This window comes from Ornithodoros turicata, chromosome 5 (assembly GCF_037126465.1).
Source record: "Ornithodoros turicata isolate Travis chromosome 5, ASM3712646v1, whole genome shotgun sequence".
Classification (NCBI taxonomy): domain Eukaryota; kingdom Metazoa; phylum Arthropoda; class Arachnida; order Ixodida; family Argasidae; genus Ornithodoros; species Ornithodoros turicata.
In genome coordinates, this window is record NC_088205.1 from 1295990 (window position 1) to 1318744 (window position 22755).

General features: G+C 46.1%; 1 protein-coding gene across 4 annotated transcripts in view; it reads left to right on the forward strand.

The window, feature by feature from the left end:
• The window catches only part of LOC135393786 (NPC intracellular cholesterol transporter 1-like), a 113768-nt gene that overhangs the window by 62702 nt on the left and 28311 nt on the right, over positions 1-22755 (forward strand). For 3 of the 4 annotated variants that reach the window (XM_064624048.1, XM_064624047.1, XM_064624050.1), the window contains exons 1-5: positions 747-1129; positions 19114-19279; positions 20905-21145; positions 21644-21889; positions 21961-22187. In XM_064624048.1, coding sequence (XP_064480118.1) covers positions 1037-1129; positions 19114-19279; positions 20905-21145; positions 21644-21889; positions 21961-22187 — 973 coding nt within the window. In that variant the 5' untranslated portion in view covers positions 747-1036. Of the gene's footprint in view, positions 1-746; positions 1130-19113; positions 19280-20904; positions 21146-21643; positions 21890-21960; positions 22188-22755 lie in introns of those variants that run through there. The other variant, XM_064624051.1, reaches the window with a different exon arrangement.

Genomic DNA, 22755 nt, shown 5'->3' on the forward strand with positions numbered 1-22755 from the left:
CCGAGCTGTGGCCTCCTGTCTGTATGAGCGACGTACAGACAGGAGGGTTAGCATGCATCCTTGTCTCAAGTGAGTGGGAGCTGTGTCTGCCAAAAAACCCAGGGAAAAACCTCAGACAAGCACAGCCGGTGCTGGGATTTGAACCCGCTTCACCTCCCAGTCTCGAGGTGGAAAGCTGTCATCCTCACCGCTATGCCATGCAAGTTTTTTTTTTCCACAAATTATTTTAACCTGGTCGATGATATATACGTGGGAGCTGGTAAAATAGCACCTGATGAGCATTTCCACCGCTGGTGCCTTCGGTGAATTTGGACGCATTTCCCAGTGTGATAGGCACGCAGTTTGCGGGGTCTGCAGTCATACTGTGTGCATTTGAACTCATCTGTCAAGAACAAGATATATTTGCAGACAGACCATGAACAATGCTTCATGACAAGCGAGGAACAAGAAGAAAAAAAAAGAACGATTGAGTAGCCCACAATGCTATACGTGCATGAATGTGGGACTACTTTATCTGCACCCACCCTGTATATATATATTATATTTTTATTGGTTTCACGAAGGTTTGAACGATACCAGAATCGGCTGCCTCTGCTCCCCCACAATTATTCCGGACCAGAAAACTCCGGCCCGTTGCTACCTGTCTCGTGCTTTTTTATCTCACTTTTGTTTCTTTTCTTTTTTGGATTCTTTTCCGGTAGCATCACGCGCCGGTGACGTCATCCGCGATGTCCTTTCATCTCTCCCACTAGAGGCCGCATTAAGCCACAAGAGCCGCTGCGCCGTCAACAGTGTGCGCTGTCTTTCCGCTAGCAAATTAGTGATTGTGTTGGTGTGAGTGCTTCGAACATGATTTAAAAGTGTTCTTTGCGTTTTTTTTTATCCCTTTACTTTTTACATCAAATTGTCGTTCTTTATGTCTGTCGTCCGGAAGCCTTACATTCGGTGATCTCTCTGAAAGCCTCGCCCTGTCTGCGGAGTTTGTCTCAATCGGTGCACCTTCGTTGACTTCTGTTGTACTCGTGTTGTGTTCATCATGTCTACAGCGTCATCATGCACAAGTGCGTCTGGTACAAGACGAAAAATGTCTCGCACATGCAGGAATCTGTCGTGGCTTCTAGTCCTACTTGTAAGTACCTGCAATATTTTCCCCGTTTAAGCCTAACCGTCGGTATGTGCATACCTCGCTCTACATGTTCCACCCAGAGCTGAATGTGTCATGCGACTGACCTGAAGTGATCAGAAAAGTAGTACATATATGGTGGTCGTCTAAATTCGGTAAACACAACGTTGAGCACGCGTGACCTAATGGGTCGTAATCCTCGGTGTGTGCCGGTTTTTGTGGCGTCGACCTCATAATCATTTTAATATAGCTCACACGCAGGATTTTTTGTCACGATTGGCGGTCAGCGTGTGCCTTTACACGATGTGCTCGACACACGTTCCTCATATGAACATTCTGAGCATGCCTGTGTTTACTGCCTTGCCCTCGACAAGATGTACCTGTGTGTGTGGTAGTGATTTTGTTATCTTGTATGAGTTGCTACGATAAAGAAGCAGCTTTAACCGGCTTTTGTTGACTGCAACGCGCCTTTTAATTTCATCATACGTACCCCCCTCAGTTAAACACGATCGCGTTACAAGCTATTACTTCGTCTAGCGTTGTTATCTGTCTCTGGAATGAATTGTCGTAAATGTAGCCTTTTCATTTCCGCTCGATCATGTCGGAATCGAAAGCGTGTATCGGTTTTCAATTGAGATTTCTTGTGCAGTTCGTGACAACTTGTGAAGGCTTCGCTAGGTAACCCATCTGAAGGTTGATTGTGGTTAATGATAGCGCTTTTCAATTACTTCCGGCGTCCGACCTCTCTCAGGTAGTCTATGCTCGAGCTTTGGATAACGACTGGCACTTCAAGAACAATCGTGTAAGCCAGGTTCAGGTTGGTTACCTTCCCCAGTACTGCTTATTTCCTGTTCTGTTTTCCCGAGTACAAGGTTAATTCCTTCGAAACTGTATCCAAAGGTTATCATCTTGGAGTCCTGCAAGTGGTTTCCATTTTATTGGCAATCTACATCAGCTGTGCATGTGTTGTCTGTTCAAGAAGATTACCATTAACATTACACCAGTGGCTGCTACTGATTACGGAGCCTGTGAGTGGCCACTTCACATTGCGAAGCACAACGCCTGATGATAGCGCTTTGCATGCCTGAGATCTGAATACGGTTTCGTGTTACTGTGAGTCATACTCGCCGAGCCCCATATCAGATTGATAGCGTTTGGTCGTCTGATGTGCTGCACACGTGAGCTGTCATTTCGAGTTCATGGTTTACATCCGGTTTCGGTCTTTTAAGGAAGGAATACGAGTGAATGTGTGGGACAAATAAGTGCCATTGTTTGGATCTTGCTGTCTACAGCTGGAATAGAGAATCCTCTCTTTTTGTCCACTTCTTGTTACCCAGTGGGGTCTGGGATGCTCGGTTTCTCTGTTTTAGATAGAGGTCCCATTTAGGAGAAAAACGGTAGTATGGGAAAATGAAATTATGTAAAAGATAACAAACCAGTCTTCAGAAATCCCTTAGTTACGAGTAATCTTGCGAGTAATTTTTGTTCGCTACCTGTCGCCGTCGGGTATTCAACATGAAAGTTGTTCTTTGAGAAAGTTATTAATTACAGTTACTCGTTAATTGCTCAGTGAATGAGTTCCTGTTGCTTCCCAAGTAACGAGGAAGCAAGTTACTTACAACGTGCTATGGTCATAGGAAACGTTACAAAAAACAAAAAAAATCGAAGAAAAGGAAACTAATGTTTAGTATACACTTTCCAGTAAATTCGTAAGTCACCGATGATATACAACGTGACGTATCAATGCAGGAACTCGCGTCCATTCAAGGAAGCGTACGTGTGTCGTTGCCATCAAAAATCACTTCTTTGTTCTCCGAAGTACTGCTCATGCCCTGCTCATACTCATACCCAGTTTTCTTTCTTCGATTATTGGGAACTCAGGCATTCATTTTTGTATTTCTGCGCGAGTTTACCTTTCTCTGTATATATATAGCCTCAACTCAGCTCGAAGAAACTTCCCTGCTTGGCTCCTGTTGCATCTGGGGAACGTCGCGCAAGCACGAGAAATGTGATAGTAAGCAGAACGTTTGCTCTGTGTTGCGGGGAAGTTGCTTACTTTGGCAGCAGCACAAGGTTGCGATACCCCCAAAGAGCTCCCTGGGAAGTGACGCTGGTTCGTATCCCCACACCAGCTCTGGTGTTGGGGGTTTTTCGGCAGACTTCCCCCTGAAGTTGGCCCAGGACGCATACTAACCCCCCTGTCCCATACTCCTTCCTGCTGTCCACGTCTGTACGCCGCTCATAGCCACAGTTGCTTCGCGGCGCTAACGGGGAATTAAAAAACAAAACCACGAAATACAGTTACAGGGCAAGGCCATAAGGCGTAGTATTTTATTTTAACTCGCACAAAGAAATAAGCGAAGACCACTACAGACACGCACGGCGTTCAACTAGCAACTGGTTTCCACATCTATCTTCGACATCCCATCTCAGTCTACACAGAACACAATCTTTTCAGTCTTGCACAAGGACAGCATTCATATGGCGTTTTGTGCAATGTAGTCTGCTGGGGTACGTTCAGTTCAGAAACGAACCAAGAGTGGAACGCACGTTGCACTGACGTGTAACATAATAAGCCTTCTTTGCGCCACAACGACACTTGGAATTCGCAAACAGTTGATTCAGGGCACAGATTCGTGAACACGCCCTATCCTTGACTTTGACAACTGGAAAATCCATCCAGTGAAAGTAGATTCCTTGGGATGAGAACGGGCACGCTGTTCGAAATATAGGTGGGCCCCCCTTGAGCATCATAGACACGGACGTCGTCCTCCGAGCTAACATGACCCCAGTGTATAAACAGGAACTGATTCCCTCCGCAGTGCCAACAACAGTAGTACGACTAGCTTGCCGAGTACCCGAAAAGGGCCTTTTGAAAGGTACCCACAATTTATTGACGCGTGCCCTAGGGCGGGCACCGATGTCGCTGAACCAGTGTGCAAATTACGCCTTATCTACGACCCGCAATTTGCGTTGGCCGTTCAAGATTTCTGTCTCATTATCGTCGAAATAAACTTGTTGTTGTTGTTTCGTAAAACGTTTTAGACATGACGGGCTGTGATTACTTGGGTATAGCCGATACTAAAAAGGTCGCCCGCGTCCAAGGGAAGGTTGCACTTCAGGTCGTTCAAAAACGAGGCAATGGGGAAAGGGACGGACACATGTCGTTGTATCACTCTAGGAACGTGCGGACGTAGAAGCTCCGTGATAATAAATCTCTGGGCATTCCTAAGGTCACACCTCTAAGCGCTCTAAGGATCATTGTAGATTTCTCTTTGGTGCTATGCGAACAATAACCCCCATGTTCTAATCAACGTGCTTGATAGCTGCAGCGATGGGGCATCATATCGAAGGATACCACCAGAGCACAACGTGTTATCTGCGAAGTATTCTCCAGATTCTGCGAATTTTGGGGGGGCGCACATTATGCGCGGGAATCAGGGTCTTTGACGGTGCGAGGATCTTCCCAGCAACCTCCCTACCCTAGCACCACCCCAAAGATATCGCAACACCCCCACACGAACAAAATGTTCCGCTACGAATACATTTTGTATGAATGGCGGTCGATACGGGTGTGACCGCCCCGCACGGAGCTCCAGCACCCCTCCTGACGTGAAGTTCCTGGCAAAGACCTCTACGTTATGTATCAAAATTTTCGGTACTGTAAGCCTAAAAAAAAAAAAGCATTTTCCTAGACGACCTGTTCTTTCATGTCTTCCGTTAGGGTGACGGAGTCGGAACGGAGGTCGCGCTTACAATTCTCTAAAACCCCCGCTGTCTCGTATCGTGCTACTCAGCCGATATCGTTGAACTGACCTTCCACCTCTTTCACAGAAGCGCTTACTTCGTGCACCTACACTTTTCTTCGGAACACACTTCAATGCTTCGTCGAAGCTGGTTGGGATGATCGCGTGAGTCCTGCACGTGGAATGGCTCTGTTTTGATGGATCGGCCGTATTTGATGCTCGCGGGGTGGGACGCACCCGACGTGTGCTGTGTGGGGGCGGTATTATCGGTATACCAGTCGGGTTTCTCAATCGGCGGTGCCGATAAGGGCGATCTTCTGTTCTCGCTTGTACTGATTTCGGCTCTATGCGGGCAACCTTCGATAAGGTGCATATTCTGTTGAACAGCGCGGTATTGACATCCTAAGTATTTTTACGCGTGTGGAATCTACGCATCGCGGAGCTTTTGAGAAGGCGTTATTTGCTACTGCGATGTCTTTATATAGGGCCTACCAACGTCGACAACCGTGTATGTCAGTTCGTAACTCTCGTACAACGTGTGCGGAATCCCGAAGATCAGAATATGCCCAAAGATGCACTTCAGTCCGCAACTTCAGACACGCATTAGCACTGACATACTAGCCCTTTAAGTAGGACTGCTTCTTGCAGTGACGCTCGAAGGTGGGAGCAAAGGGTCCTCCGTCCCTGAAAGCAGAACCCCCTCCCTTGCCGTGAGGGACTTCCGACGACCCTGCGGAAAATCAAACCTAAAGCGTGAGCATATTTACTGCTACCCTAACTACCCCTCCGACATGAAGCGCATTTCGAGTCTAAAAATATGTCTGTATCAGCCAGTCAGTTGCCTTTTGAATCGAATGCCGTAAAGTAAAGCTTTTTCGTCATACTGCAAATGATGCTGCACTGCACGAAGCGCTCCTTTCTTTGTACGCAGAATGTTCTCAATGTACCGATCTTTCGAACTTGAGCTTCCGCCTTCCAGTCATGCGGCGAGGCTCTCGATACCCCTTCCTCCTTCATCGGTTTGGGTGTACGAGCTTCAAGGTGCGCTTGGTCCAAAGTAGGACGTTCGGTGTATTTCTACGCACGTTTTGTGGATTTAGGTGACGCAACAAATACGTCAGCCAGGCGAAGAGTTTATGACGCAATGACTTATTATTCCCCTTCAACTCGATGTATTTGGAGATTTTTAGAGCAGATCCGCCTTCGGCGTCCATCGGATCCCAAGCCATCCCTGCTGCGCCAATAGCTTCGACCAATGGATGTGACGTTGGCCCTTCAGTCGATCAATTTTCGAGGGCCGATGTGCCAGCTCCACCCGGTACTAATTTTGAAGTGATGTCCCAATCTTTCTTCCCCTCCAAATCCATCGAGTGAGGTTACCAGCTGCATTTGGGTCATGAACGAGGCTTTTGCAGTCGATATCCCATTGTGGGTCATCTCTCCGTTCGTTTTTGTTGCGAATTCGTGGAATATAGCGCGCTCTTATTGAATCTTTAGTGATAACGTCGTCTCTTTGGGATGGGATTCCTCCTGTTCTGAACTGTCCTTGATACTTCGATTTTTGACTGCGAAATCCGGTAGTTTCGAACGGCGGGGTCAAACTGTCAGGTGGTTCGACCAGACTTCGAAGCTTTCTAGACATATTGCCCTCGAAGTCGTCTCAGGGCGCACAGTCCCTACATCGCTTGTGGCCACGGTTGCTACGCGGTGCTAGCACAGGATAAGACAAACCCTAGCTGAATGGAGCTTACCTCCTTGCGCGATTTTCTTTTTCCCACGTATAATAAGCGGAATGAATTGCTGTATGCGAGTATGTATAGGGGCAATAAGGACGATGAGGAGACAGGGGACGCTGTCGGGCTTCATAATTCCTCGCAGTACGTGAGATGCTCTTGGAAATGTACAGCTTGATCACCAGACATCGCGTATCAGAAAGTATAAGGGGAAAGTCTTTATCAGCGTCAGTATCACGGGTAGCGTATCTTTTTCGTAAAACACTCTTTACGTATCCAGGACGCAAGTTTTTTAACGCGGTGTGTCAATCGAGGAACTAAAACCATTAATTACGTAGTCCTCGAATGAAGTGCAGATTCTGCACGAAAACTACTAATTAAAAGTAGGTGCTCCTAACCGTTTTTATTCTGACTATATCTCCGTCGTGGACTTGACCGCGTTTTTGTATAACACTAGTGTTATACACTAGAAAAGTTGCAAAAATAGGCCGTGTGTGTTATCTAATCTCTTAAGTATGTTATCTATTGTCTGTCTCTTAAGTGTGCTTCTTGTGATTTAAAGCTTTTGGCCTATTACCCTTTTATAAGATCCAAATTAGAATATTCGAGCATCGTCTGGAATTCGATTCCCCATCACAATCGATGAAATTAAATAATATTGTTACTCTTCAAATACGTTTAACTACTAATAGGTTAAAATTCACGTATCGATTAATTCGGAGTAATGTGTCCTTTAGCGCGGAAAGTTTGCTGAGACCGCACTGGTTGAGAAGACACCAGCGTGACTTTTCGCTTATTTAATTTTTGCTGGAATAAACGTCTTAAATATTCATTTTTTTGTGCGAACAATGGAGGAATGGAATGAATCTGTTATCTCCGGGGAGATTTTGAGAGAGCTGTTATGGTTAGTGTCCTCATATGTGTTTTCTCCTGTCACTAATGCATGGTCTCGTATTTGTTTTGCCTGCTGTTACCCTCCTGCCTGGGTCAACTTATGGCGTGCAGTATGCAGTAAATAAAAATAAATAAAAATTACGAGTGCGTGCTATACATCGGTACATTTCTACGATCACCGCACGATCAACGTTAGAACAACGGGACACGAGAAGAGCTCTGTTGTTATGCAGTGCATCAGGTGAAGGGCTTACCAACATGAATATAATTATAAGGAGACTTTCGCGGCAGCGTGGTTGCCAATGAGAAAGTGTGGATGCGTGAAGACATGTTGCAGTGGTTGGACAAGGTGCTCCGACGCGGTGATGTTCAGTCCGGATTCATGTAAATACAGTTCATCAAGGGTTTATGCTTCGATTATTGAGTGTCTAACACTATAATGCCGCATGCGACACAAACAATCTGGATTGTGCGTGTCATACACCGAAAATTACGGTATAACATCATGTCCTATGGAAAATGCACGCATGTACTTGACCATGTAAATCTTATAAGGCTAAAGGGCTATGGACTCTTAGGCCCTGAATATTTAATAAGGCTGCTAGGCTTTGGGATTTAAGCTACTTTGAACCAATCGATAGTGGCACATGCTTGCCACATTAATCTTTTCTATAGAATGTTGTACGAGGTTTTGAAACCATGACGTAAAAGTACACGAACTCATTGCTCAGTAGTCTGTAGCGCCCCTTTTATACCATCAACGTTCGTTTATAATGTAAAAAAAAAAAGAGAGAGAGAGAGAGAGAGAGAAAGAAACATTGTATTCAGTATTAAACCCAATGCGACTGAAGGGAGTCCTCAAGGATGGCTCTTTGTAGAGTCCACGCTGCCTCATCCTAACATAAGTAATTCCATGCCAGATTTCTTGGCAGGTTCTGTTCACACTGTGCATTCTTCTCGTGGCGTGTGTTATATATTCTTCTTTTCATTTCCCTCATTGAGTTCGATAGTGTCTCAGTTGAAACCGGTTCTCCAATAGACAGTGCCTGTGGGAGGACGTTTTCGACGTCTGCTTCGTTATTGAGGTTCATGGACGGTCGGTGTGTGACGGCAGACGCCCGTGAGCCCGAGTTTATTGGATTTTTTTTTTTGTGTGTTGGCTTCTTTCGCGTGGAATTCGCGCAACTTGCGAATTTTCCTTTTCACCGCTATAGGGAGAAAGAGGAAAAAGTGCAAAACTTCTTGGGCCAACCACTGCGTAGGTCCGTCCGGCTTGCAGGGCCACGTGACCTGTCACCGGGATTGTATAAGTTACTAAGAAGACGTAATTAAATTAGTTATATGCAGGGTTGGTTCCCGGAAATGGAAACGAGAAACGTTAATGTGCACCCAAGTTCCGCAGGAAAGGAAAATAGAAACGGAAACAAAAATATTTTCGCTACCTTTACCGGAACGGAAACGATAATCCGCCGAGGAAACGGAAACCGCTACCGTAAATTGTTCGGAGACTGAAACGAAAAATTGAATTTCCTAGGTACCGGAGACGGAAACATCGTTAATTTCGGTAACCAACTCTGATTCTATGACACGGAAGGTAATTTAGGTTCAGGAAAAGTTACCGAATCCAGAATGTTAATTTACGGTTACCGCGGTCAGGTGTATAGAAGCATCTATCACCGCTGTACTGTCCGACGTTTTCCCAGAGTTGTCCGGCAGACTCCCCAGACAGTTATCCCCCAGGGCGCATACTTAACCTCCTTGTTACCACCCCTACAGAAGCAGTTAAAACCTCGGTTGTATGTGTTCTGTTTTACACGAACTTTAAGCCGCAAGTTAAAGACGACGTTCCACTTGCCTTGCGACATCAGCTTGTTAATATAATTGGGTGTAAATACTTGACAGTTTACAGCTTACACGTATCATGCTACCCAGGACTTGCTTAATTTGGCGTGTCGCTCGCGCCATGCATATTGCTGCCTCGGTTCCGAGTCCTCGCTGCTCTTGTAACTGGAATTTCTTACCCAAGCTGGTATAAGCCTCTTTCCGTTTACAAACAAAAGACGCCATTGTTGTGTGGGCACTCCTGATTGCCGTATGTAATTGCAGATTGATTCACGTGTTGTCCCTTTCCCTTGCTCTTCTCTCTTACGTTTGCTCTAAGAAAAAGGGGGAGAAATTCTTACCCAAGCTGGTAGAAATGTGGTTGCAATGCAGCTCTACCGAGATGGGTAGAAAATTCAACCTTTTTTTCCTTAGAGCGTGGTTGTTTTGTTTGACGCCTAATCTTTCTTGCCATACACAGGATCTATAAACCACAATGCAGCAGAAAACAAAACTCACAAGTACCACACGCAAGTACAGATGCACCGCATCCTCGGTGCATTCCGCGATATGTGTGTGCGGAAATAAAGCTATCTCTATAGCTATTGTCACCAAGCGTAATCCATTTTTTCTCTCAGGGTTAGTCCCCAATATAGAACCTTTCTATTTTCAGTTTATTCTACTCTACAGTAGGTAATAACAGATTGTGCGCGTGTTGTGTGTAGCGATTGTGTTCCAATAAACCTGCGGATGAAAATTGTCTAAATCCCACGAAAAGCATTTTACAATTTCTTATAATGGGTTAAAGCGAGCACTTAAATTTACTCGCCAAAGGTAAACGTACAGTGCGCAGGTATTTTGTTCGTGATCCTTGTTTCTTGTTTGTGTTCGTGGTGGTTGTTCGTGTTTTGAGCTGGTCCTTGTAAATTGAATTTGTGCTTACAAGGGCAGCAGACTATGACGTTTTTCTTCATATACGGCAGAGTGACTGACTGGAATGGTGTTGTTTACGACTGTACGACACAACAGACATTTCTGCATTCCAGCAGTACGAGCCAAATTGCCGCATCAATCTTGAATCAAGGGACCTCAAACTTTAGCGCAACGGGCCTATAAGAAAATAGAATAAATAAATAATCGCGGTAGAAAAGCTTGGAAGCTCAGCTCTTGGAAGGAGCCACTATTGCAGATAGAAATTTACAACAGGATCGTTAAACCAGAGCTGAAAGCAACTGGCCGTTACTCTAAAGCTCCGTTAAAAGGCCGCTGCTCAAAAGCAGTTACTCTAAAGGTAACCAATTACAACAACAAAATTACTTCACAGCTCTGCATGCTGTCACGTGCCACCAACCAGACCAGACCAGACTGCAGTACGCTGACATTATGTATGAAATTGTAAAACGGCAACCAGGCAAGGAGAAAAATGCAACATAGTAAAGGGCTTTCAATAAATGTAACAGCATTTCAAATAGAGTTTAGTCAAGGACTTACCGCCTACGATAACCCTCATAAAGCAACCACAATAAACGCATTTGGCACAATGCCAGAGTTTCAGCCATCTTTTTATTGTCTATTTTTACCTGGTTTATAAACGTTTACGAAAAAAAGAAAAAGGTATTCATTACCGTCTTGTGCATTCGCTCAGATGCTTCTGGGTTGCACAGACCGCACAACTGGGAAGAAAGTCTGAACGCGACACGGTGCCGTACATTAGAGTGAACACACAGTTGCGCTTTATCACCTATCTCAGAATGTTTTGAGGAGCGATACATATCAAATTGTATTCGAATGAACTACCTGCTTATAGTTGCTTCGTAGCGAGTTAACACGTTGTATCTTTCTGCCGACTGTGGACCTCTCTGGGCGGGATACAGTGTTATGGTCATTGCAGTGGGCGCCCTTCTAGCGATAAAAAGGATTCAGAATGTCTTCCATGAAGGTACTTGCTGGTTGTTTGCCCTTGTACAGTGCCAGTGACGCGGAAACGTGCGTGGCATGTTAGTGGTGGAATGCGCATTAGGTTGTCCTTGATGTTGCGTGGGTCACATACGTCGCTGGTTTAGGAATCCTCCATATTTGTCTGCGTACCATCTTTGCAAGTGGGTCTTCCGTACCCGCGGAAAGCTGGGAAAGCTGTCTCCGCTCAAGACTTGTCGTCCCCAACGGTAATGGCTAACGCAGCGGCGGCTCTTCCCGGCGCCATTTAAAAGCCTGTATGCTTCCGGACTTCCTTGGTGGTGGCATGCCGGGGAGTTCCGGTCCAGCGTACCATTAGCTTTTCCGTGAACAGCCTTAATTTGGATGATAATTTGCCGTCGGTGTCTCTTCAGCCCTATAATCTATAGTCAGCCCCATCTGTTTATCTCCACGTAACGGTATCTGCTGAGCGGTATAAGTGACAGTACGAGGAAATGGCAACCGCAGGCTCTACAACAAAGGAACCCTTTGGGTCCATCATTACCCTTTACACGCATTTCTGGGCAGCAAATGGTTCGAGAAATAAGAACCAGAATTCTCTGTAGTGCAACGCTTTCCTATGCTGTGCTACGAGAGACACGTTTTTAGTAGCTTTACAATATCGGAGGTCATTGCCGTCTTACGTAGTTACGAGTGACTATTTACCGCTTTAGTTCTAAAACGCGGTTTTGCCATTCAGACGTTCCTGTTGCGCCCACGTGGGAAGGATGCTGATGCCACCTACGATCACCTTCGTCCTAATCGGTTTCGGAACTACGGTGGCATTTTACTCGTCACTTTGATCATCACTAACCATGGCACCGAAAACGAATTGGTCGCAACTAACAACAAGTTTATTTTGAATGATCGTGAGTGAGGAATTCTACCCCATGGCTGGCGGTGAAATGGAATAATGAGCAAGAACAGACGTTCGTGTTGAGAACCGAGAAAACATGATACTGTAACTCCTTTGACGGTCGTCTGGACGGGCAGACGAGATAGCAATAATAATCGTCTGCGAGGCCAGGCTGATTTCTATGCCGCTGTCGCTTTAACGAGACAGTCCGTAACCGAAACGAAGCCCGAAAAAAGAAAGAAAATTGTTACGTGCTTTCTAATGATCCTCATACTGACTGCCGAAAATAATTTCAATGAAAGTCGCTGCTCGGTATCGTGACATCGATGCTTTGTTGTGCCAAGCAGTCAAGCCACCGCTTTCAGACAAAACCCTCCGCTTACGCTTCCTCCGTCGTCATGAAACCGAAACCGAAACCGTGTGTTTATATGTAAAGACGCCTTCCAGGACATAATTTTGTGCACATGGAATGTAATTGCGGCTGCGCGACGCAAGTGGCGAAAAAACAAACATTTACTCAGATTTCGTTTTCTAAAATGTGACCGTAAAATGACCAAGTTACTGTACTTTGGTAATTGTAGCTGCGACTAGCTATATTTAGACTATGTAACTGTCCGTAATTTAGTCACTATTTTCTCATGCCAGCTATAGCTGTAATTAAGTTGCTTTTCGAGATACCTATCACAGCATCCTTCCCCGGCCTCTTTCGTGTCAGCTACCTGTTATTGCTACATATGCGGCCGTACGAGCGTGCTGCGTAGCCTACCTATGACAATGACAACTACCGTCACCCATTGTTGAGCATTTCATTTTGCTCCGTGTCCGTGCGAAGCTTCATGATCAATATGTGCAGTATTGACCGTGCGCCGATTGTGTTGTCGTAGCGACCAGAGCTGTGACCGCCTTCTTCGCGTGGAAACTTTGCTCGTAAAATTGTAAAATAACGTTTGTGGTTCTGCGCACGCGCAAACATAGAGCTTTGCGCGAAACAACCACGCTATGCCTTACGTACGTAACGGTAGTAGCGTACAATGAACGAAAACTAACATACAGTCCACTCAGCATGGAAAATCCAGTTCAGCTCGTGTCCAAACTCCTCGCATCCTAACGTCCGAAGAATGAGGAGTTGACGTTTGGAAAGTAATGCTAGAAAAAATAAATAAAATGAAATAAAAAATAAATAAAATAAAGAAAGTAAAAATAATAAAAAATACCCTCTAAGCAACTTAATTACAGTAACCTTACAGTGGCATACTTGCAGTTACCGGCTTATCTTCTACTACCCAAAACCCCGGATTCAGATCGAGTTTGGACGATACAGTGTTTGAAGGTCACCGCGGTAGACGGACCAAATGATGCGGTACAAAACAGGTTCCGTCGGAGAGTCTACATATCGAGAGGAAAAACCTTCCGTATTATTCTGCGGCGTCCGTTATCATCTGTCCTGAGGCAGCGGAGGTCAACAATCTGGGATAGCGATATAAACGGAATAGTCGCTGCTTCACCATAGTCATAAACAGGGGCCTAGTTTCCATCTGCGCTGTACCCGGACAGATTACAACTATAATTATTTTTTATTCCGGTACAGTCTGGGTCCGATGTGCTTGACGTTTCAAACGTTGCCCTGGGATTGGAACCGGAGCTGAACTAGAGCCGAACAAACATAAACATAAAGAAACCTCCAGATTCACAAGAAACTAGAAAGAAGCACGCAACAACCCAACAAAAAGACCAGCACACGCACTAAACCTGGACGCACCGCGCCTTTTGCATTCTTCGAGGCTCTCTCGTTCCATCGATAACTTCGGACAGGGTGTATCCTTCATGGAAAATCGAGGCTTGTTTTTGTCCATATGTTGAGCAGCAGAGGGAAGTGAAGAAAACAGCCAGTAACAGATAATAGTAATGATATGCAGGAAATCCAACAGTGAACCCTTCCTTATTATATGCTAGGTTTCATGTGGTAGTCTACATTTCTTTAGGCACAAAACGCTTGTACACGTGGGACGTTCCTCGTATATATTTCTGCAACTTGTACAAACGTTTTGCACCTGAACAGATGTAGACATGAAAGCTTGTGCATATTAAAGAGGGCTTCATCGTTGGATTTCCACGTGTTGAACTAAACGAGTCCAAGTGTCCACGCTCATAACATTTGCTGAACGCGCTCAACAGGTCCCTTATCGTCGCCGAGGGCATGAGATGGGTACATGAAGTGCATGTGTACTTGGAGAAGTACACACCCCCAGGCGCCTCGATAACTTGACATCCCCACTTGTTTGTACGTTGCGCCTACTCAGCACATTGATATATGCTTGGAGCACTCGAGTCTTGAGCTATATTGTCTTTTTCTTCTTTCTACAGTGCACTGATATCTATTCAGAGTCTTTGACTTGTGGCACTTGTCGTTATCAGTATCCTACGGTACACGGAATCTAATAATTACCGCTATGGTATGTCTCCGAGATGTTTCGTCGTTCACACGCAACGAGTGCATCGTCTATTTATCTGCCAAACAACAACTACTTTATTTTGAGATGGAGAGTGGGGAGGTTCATCGCCTGAGGCGATACTCTACCCCATTGCTGGTGGGGATGTCGAGAATAAAATAACGAGCCCCTTCACAATAACGATCCAAGTCCGATGGTGTCCGGAAATATCAAAAGAACTTTGAGCGCAGAGCGTTGCTGGGCTGGATTGGGCCAGGGACCAAGCAATTTCGATAGGGAGAAGGGGCGAGAGTCCAGCTGACAAAGAGACTCGGAGAGGGCGGTTCGGGAAGGTTGGTAGTGGGGGCAATGAAGAAGAATGTGCTCCACATCATCAAGAGCACCACAGTGGCAGCAGGTGGGAGAGTCAACTTGTCTCAAACGGTAACGCCACTGAGCTGTAAAGGCCACATCGAGTCGCATTCGGTGGATTAATGCAGCATCTTGACGAGAGGCGTTTTGTGGCATGCAAGGCCAGTTTGGTATCTTCTTTGGGCTTCCCAATATATTACGTATTTATGATGCGTATTGTGTTTTCGTAAGCCTTTTTGTGTTGCGAAGTTCCTTCCTTATACCTACCGTCCTTGACTGGCTGTCACCCTGAAAGCGGGTTACCTGCGCCGTAGGATTTCTCTCCGATCGGTTCGGGCGATTTCAGTCACGCAAAGAAAGAGAAAGTTGCATTCATTCGAACGAACTTTTTCCGGTGTAGAAGGTTAAAAGCCAGACATCGTAGCACCAAGGCAATGCCCTTTTGCTGTTGCCTCTGGCGACCTTCCTTTAGATAAACTTGTCGATCATACGTTGTTCGTTTATTTGATAAAACATTTGGGGATGCCGTCCTCGGTGTCAGTATAGCGTTGCTGATTCCAAGGTTACGTGTGCGAACCGACAGACTGTGGCGTTACTCATGATCATAGTGGCTTCACGGCGACAACTACCCGTAACATGGGGACAGCTACCCGTCTTTCATTCATCGTTCAAGCCCCTGTTACCAGCTGGCACTTGTGTGAACTACGACCGTCCTGGATATCTCCCGTTCTGTTCTTGGCAGAAGGCCTACTTTTTTGTGAAGAAAAAAAAAAAGCATTACGCCTGCTGTACTTCCTAGTTTTCGTGTAAATCGCCAGAGAGGTGGTCTTGATGATGATGATGATGATGAAGCACGTGCGGAATCTGAAGCGGAACTTGGCCTTTCGCCAGCTAACCTTGGTACTCCGCCGTCTCTTGTAGGCTTCAGTGTACGGGCTCTATGCAACATGTGACATTCATAGAACTTGCTCTTTGGATGTTCGAACATTTTCACTCATGCCTTAGACGTCAGAAACGGATTTCTTTTCTTTTACGTTTCGTAGGCGGAGACGACCTGTCTCTTTAGCGGAACGTATTTTTATTGCCAAGAACAGTCGAAGCACTGCATGAGCTGCCACCTTATCGCGGTTACTTGTAACCAGGGCCGGTGCTAGGGGTGTGCAGGGCCTGAGGCAAAGGCATATCGCCGGGCCTGTTTCACACGATTAAGTGCATACTTGATATTTACAAAAAAAGTAATCCCTGGTTGAGGGCTTCGTGCGCGGGGCCTAAGGCGGTCGCCTTACTCCCCCATCGCCGGCCCTGCTCGTACTTTCTCCAGCAGCGTTTTGATAGGCAGATTAAATGTAATTGTTAGGGAAATTAAGCACGCTGTTTACGAGCCAGTTCATCACTTTTCCTTTCCATTCGCGACCAGCCTTTTATCCACTTTTTACGCGATGAGGTTTCTACATCGGTACGGCTCGGTGACTCTCGAAACGGAGATAGATAACGATTACCACACACGCCGCTTTGTTTCTGTTTGTTGTTTACCTGTAAGAAGCGTGTCGTTCATCGCCTTGGGGGGCGGACACTGTTCTTTACGATAACGCGCGTTATCACGATCAGTTGCCTTCGCTGTGCAGCCAAAAGGTCTGACGCAAGGTCTCGTTTATTCACAATGCTGACAGCGTATGATGAGGAGAAATACTCACTGCGGCGACACTGGTCACCTTTCTAGTGTGGATAACACGCGGGCCGATGTTTGGAGTTGATGGTTCCTTTCCGTAATTCTAGTCTATATTCACCGGAAGAGCTGTTGGATTCCCCAATGCTTCACCTACTGCACTGAGCGCAGAATAGACGTGTAAAAGCAGACGACGCGAGGAAGCTATCCACACTACGGTAGTTCATAGTAGAGCCCTGCACGGGCCGACTTTTCCGGGCCCGACCCGGCCCGGGCGCATCGAAAAATGGCCCGGCCCGGTGACCCAGTGACTATAGGGCCCGGCCCGGCCCGGTGACCCGGCGAGTAGATCCCCGCATAGTATTCCCAGCCGCGACGTACGCGTTTCTGGCGATTATCAAACAAATTTATCAGTAAATTTATAAGGAGAGAAGACAAACGTACAAGTGATGGCGGTTGAACACCATAACCGCACCAGACCAAATTAAATCCAGAACGTACGCGGGCATGGGCGTTAGAGTTACACTGTCAAGATTTTGCGGAGGTAGAGGATGCTGTCGACAAACTCCAGTTCATACCCCTCTCACCAAGCTTTGCCAAGTGATTGTGAAATACGTGAGGAGCAGTGTAAAGTGGCTTTCAGAAGGGTTCAGTTCTAGAGGGTCGAATCATATGCCTAATGCAGTATTCCTTGCTTGTCTTTGCAAAATGTGCACAGGAATGACGCAAGCGCATGAAGATATGAACTAATGCATCTCCATTGTGTGGAATTAGCTGCGTGGCCCGGCCGGGCCTGACTCTCGGAAACATATTTGTCGGCCCGGGCCCGGCCCGGCCCGCGGTGGTGGCGTGGCGGCCCGGGCCCGGAACCGGCCCGGCCCGGCCCGCGGTGCTAGCGTATTTTGTCGACCCGGGCTCGGCCCGGCCCGCAGCACACAGCCAATAACAAGCCCGGCTCGGCCCGCGGGCCTTGTCAGGGGCCCGGGCCCGTGCAGGGCTCTAGTTCATAGTCCCTCCGCAGCGCGCCGACACCGTTCGATCTCGGAGCGAATAGTCTGCTGCGGAAATTATGTCCGCCTTGTATCATATATGACCTAAAATTTCCTGATTATCAGGAAGAGTGGTATCTGCCCTGTGCAGGAATTGTTCAGAATGGTGAGCCCACGGGTGGGAATCGGTAGAACTTGCTGTCGTATTACTAAACAGTTCATTTTCAGAAATACTTTGTCTTATTGTTCCAGATCCATTGTGTGTGTGTATAAGTGGGGGAATTGCAGCCACACTTCATTAGGATATCATATTGAGAGATTCAAACTTTGTAAATATTTAGCTGACTAGTATGTGACCCTCAAACACCATTCGGTCAAGATATGACTACTTTCGTTCTGTTGTGCCTTATCTATGAAATGTCAGGGAAATTGTCTGAGGGAGCTTTATTTGCTGATAAGAAGGAGAGTTAGAAAAGTGGGAGTGGACACCCCTAAGCACAGCCCACTTTAACATGGCCGGGTGGGTTAAGGCTCTTTGGTGGTAGCCAAGGTCGTGCTCAAGACTGGGAGGTGGTAAGTTGGAATCCTAATACCAGCTGTGTTGTTTGAGGTTTTTCCTGGGTTTTCCAAGACTCTGCTTTCCAGGCGAATATCGGCACCGCTGAAGTCGGCCCAGGACGCATACTAACCCCCTGTCCTCTCTCCATCTGTACGCCGCTCATGGCCACAGTTGCTTTGTGGCACTAACGTGGAATAAAAAAAAAAGGCCATCCCTCAAAAGAGAGCATCCCGAGAAAATTATGGATTTCCCGAAAAATGTTTCATAATTTATTTGTTTAAAGGGATCGTTCGCTCTCCAAGCTGCGTGCATTAGTTCCCCCTGCTCGAACAGTAGGATTTATTGTAGGGATCTGAAAGCAACGAGGTCCGCGCAAGTAGGCTTTCCCGCGGAACAAGACGCACGTGGGAGAAAAATGTGATGTCACGAGGGCGGTCCGTTTTCCGCAGTTTTCGGGGGTAGAGTTCCGCCCCCTCCTATCCGCAGCCTCTCGCTGGTACTGAAGAAATGTCACGCGAACACCTCTCCCGTAATATGCACCTCCACTGGCACTCGGCCGCGCACGGAAAGTGCGTCGACTTCGAATGAAGGATGGGGTTGACGTGAAGTTGTTCGTCCAGCACGTTTTCCCCAGTTTTGTTGGGGAGGGAACTATCCTTTTGAATTCAGTCCTCTTCGCAGTCGCACATGTTGCTTCAACATGGAGGCCGGCTCTGCTAAGATCTATAACCACTAGATGCCAGAAGCAGTGAACAGAATCCGCGGCACACCATCTTTAGCTGAGTCAGTGATGTGGGAAAGTTGGTACACCTTGAACGGGGGAACGAAAATAAAATCTATAAAAAAAAAACTGGATGGAGAGAAGAGACACGTACACACAATGTTGCCTTTTCTCTCCATCCATTTTTTTTCCAGTGCGGACTGTATTCACTGGTAGCTAATATTTTACATTGTGTTTTCTATTTTCAGGCACTCTGTGGTACAGCTGAAGGCCGGTGCAGTATCAGAGGAAGATGTGGTTTTGATGATAACCTCGATAAGGACATTCCATGTGTATACAATGGGGAACCACAGCCCCTGGACGACGAGTCTTCTTTAGCAAAAATTAGCAAGCTCTGTCCGCATCTTGTGCAAGGTATGTTGCTCACCTGTGGGAAACACCTGGCACATTATTTAGGAAGTTCAAGTGTCACGCAAAAGAACTGGAATTCCACGTGTAGCTCGGCTGGAACGTGCCAATGAGAAAATAAAAATGAAAAATAAGTAAATAAATGAGAGAGTGTTTTATCGGTGTCCAAGACCAGCTGAATACGAATTCATGTTGAAAACCTGCATAATGATAACTTCCTCGAGTTTTGTTGTTGTATTGTTTTGTCTCTTGGGCATCAGTAGAGCACGTAAGTTCCATGCGCAGTTGAACCTTGTTAGTACGACTATGACAGTTCTCGCAGGTATTGGTCATAAAGTGAATTGTCGTATTAACAAACAGCGTATAATGTGCAACGAGGCTAAAAACGCTGTGTTATCATTCACTGCAAAACAGGAAGCAGTGTCGAAGAAGATCTTGCTGTCTGTTTGCGGAAGACATCCAAATAAGTGTCAATTTGAATCTGTAGTTTTTTGAGTGATGCTGTTGCATGGTCTACCCCTGTGTCTTTCTGTTGCTCCCTTACGACTGCTGTAGACAGCATGACCATGTGATCAGTCTAATCTTATTTGTCGGTGGCACAAAGAGCCTCATGAGTAGAGCGCGGATAGATATGCACTGAAAACCAGGGAAGGTTAACGGATGTATTTTCGCTACAGTTTCCATTTTCGTGACTGCTATATTTTCGTTTCCATTACCGTTTCCGGTAATGGAACGGCTGTTAGAGAGTTGCGGGAGGACAGCCCTTCCGGCTCTGTCAGCACTCTCTTTTGCCCAAGTGCTGCTTTGGTGTCACGTGTACACACTACAGAAGTAATTTTATGTCATTTTAATTCGTAAGTAATCGTCGTCGTAAGTAATTTCTTAAAGAAATGTAGGAGCGTGTCTTCAGTCTTGAGTCACGGAGAGTCCCTAAGATGGGCGTAACCTTTACTGCAATAGCCACAGTGAAATGAAAAAAAAGAAAAAGAAAAGAATAAATCGTAGGCTGTTATCTTCATTCTGTGGTGGACTAGAGTGTGTGTAGTCTATATTGTGTAAGTCTCACGTGTTTATGTCACGGAGTTATGTAGTCTGGGACAAGTAGATAAGCAAGGGATGCACCATCAAGATCCAATATTGCACTTTGTTTCCACGCTTTCGTGTAGTAATTAGAGCATTACGGGGGATGGAGTCATCAAAATGCCAAAATAAAATGAAAAGTCACTCAAATGTCATCGCACAACAGGAATAGCCATTACCCAAATTCAACACAGGACGACAATTTTCGTTTCAGTTTCCGTTTCTGATAATGGAGAACTGTTGTACGCGTTTCAGTTTCTGTTATCGTTACCATCTCCAATTTTGGTAATATGCAGTTTCTGTTTCCGTTACCATTACCCTTCCCCGATAAAAAGTGCTTCGCTGACCAGACATTGCCACGCATGAGGAGTAGCTGGGCGAGATCACTGCCGCAGCACACATTTCTTTAAACTGATTTTCTCGGGAGATCCACGCTGTGTGACAGTTCCTGAAGGCAGTATGCTCATATCACGTTGTAAAAGAATACGTGCTCGAAGTGCATTCCATGCTCTTTCGACAGCTGTGATGAGCATCTCCCGAATATTCCGCAGATTCACATCCCAAGCTCTGCTGTGATACTGACCAGATTGAGAGCCTCTCCTCGGAACTGGAGCAGCCCGTGTCTCTGGGGATGGGGAAATGCCCGACCTGCTACTCCAACTTTGTCCGAATCTTCTGTGGCCTGTGCGACCCAAACCAGGCGGCTTTTCTTTCCGTGAACCGTAGCAAACCGAGTGAAGATGTCGAAGGTGGGCAGGTTGCACTGGAGCTGGACTATGCCATTAGTGAAGAGTGAGTTGTAACTTTCTTATTGGTGGCTTCACCTTCTTATTTTGGAACAACCTCCCAAACTAATTATCTCAACCAGTTACTAACAATTATTATTTTTAGTTACTACTTATAAGGATTATAATATCTAATTATTCTTACGACAATTACTTGTAACAAATTTGCCTAAAAAATGGAGGCGTACTCACGCGCGACGTAGTATTTTGTACGTCGTCTACGTTGTACTTTCTTTGTAGTTTGTACTTACCTTGCACAGCCAGCGCCCGATTCATGAACAGTTAACGTTCCTGAAAATATTGTCCGAGGTTTGGAATGGGGAAGCAGAACTGTCTTGTCCCGGAGTGAACTGCTCGTAAAATGATGGTTGACTGTATATGGGCTGCAGTCACGTTGTTTTAGCCTTTTCTTGGGACGTACCGTTTAGCGAATTCTCTAGCCTCCTCGTGATCTGTCAGTCAGCTAGCATTCAGAATAAATAAAATCTCCTCATTTTCCACGAAGGTTTGCCGGTGGTGCCTTCAACTCCTGCGCAAATGTTGCTTCAGTGTTGCCAGACACCACAGTAATGCAACTGATGTGCGGCGTAAAGGGCAAAGACTGCACTCCCATCGATTGGCTCACGTTTTTGGGCCTCGGTGCAGATGATGGCGGCTACTCCCCGATCAAGTTCAACTACCTCTTAACAACCGAAAAGCAAGTCACGAGAGGAAAGAATGTCCTCGTGCCTTACGACCCACCGTATTACAGGTACGTGTTGAAACTGAAACTGGTGGAAAGCGTTGGCTGGAGAGAGCACTTAAAATATTTTTCCCCCGCAGGTGTTCAGATCAATTTGGGCCAAGCATGCAGCGCTGCAGTTGTAGCGACTGCCCCGAGGTCTGTCTCCCCCGAGAGCCACCTGTTTTGCCACCTTCACCACAAAGGTTCACCCTCGTAGGATTTGATGGCATGTGGTTCTTAGCTGGGATACTATTTGCTGCACTATGTGTTCTCATTCTGGTTTCATACTTCTGGAAGAATCAGAAGAGAAAATCTTCCTTTAAGGGTATTTACGACGTTCTGTGCTTTCACGCTTTCTTAGGTTTTTGTGCCTGTTGGTGAGCAACTTCTATTGTTGGTTTTACAGTGTGTTTGCAGCTCAGTTTCCAGGTGTTTGCAGCCATGTTCGTGACCTGTTCTGTTGTTCTGTTTTGTTTGCCCGTTTCCTCGAAATAAATTAAGCTACAAGTCCGAGGTAGCCTTATGAACCCTATTTTGTTGTCCCTCCCCAGACAACAGTAAAAGCTGGTCTGTCAGGGCACTGTTGTCGGGGCTCTCTGCAAACAGTAGACAGGACATCCAAAGACTTAACGTACCGAGAACGCTAAAAAGGGACACAGACGCGTTCGTGAACACGAGTGAACGTGTCAGTTGTCTCCTGTCTGTCTCTTGTCTCCCATGTCTCTCGTTAGCGTTCTCATCGTGTCAAGTGTCAACCAACACGCTCTCCGGCTTCTTGATCGTAAGCTGGTTGCGTACTACTTGGATATTTTGCGTAGAGCCCAAAGCAAACAACTTGTCTTTTTCTCTCTGTAAGAGACCTCAAATATGTCAACCCAAGTTGTTGCTGGAGG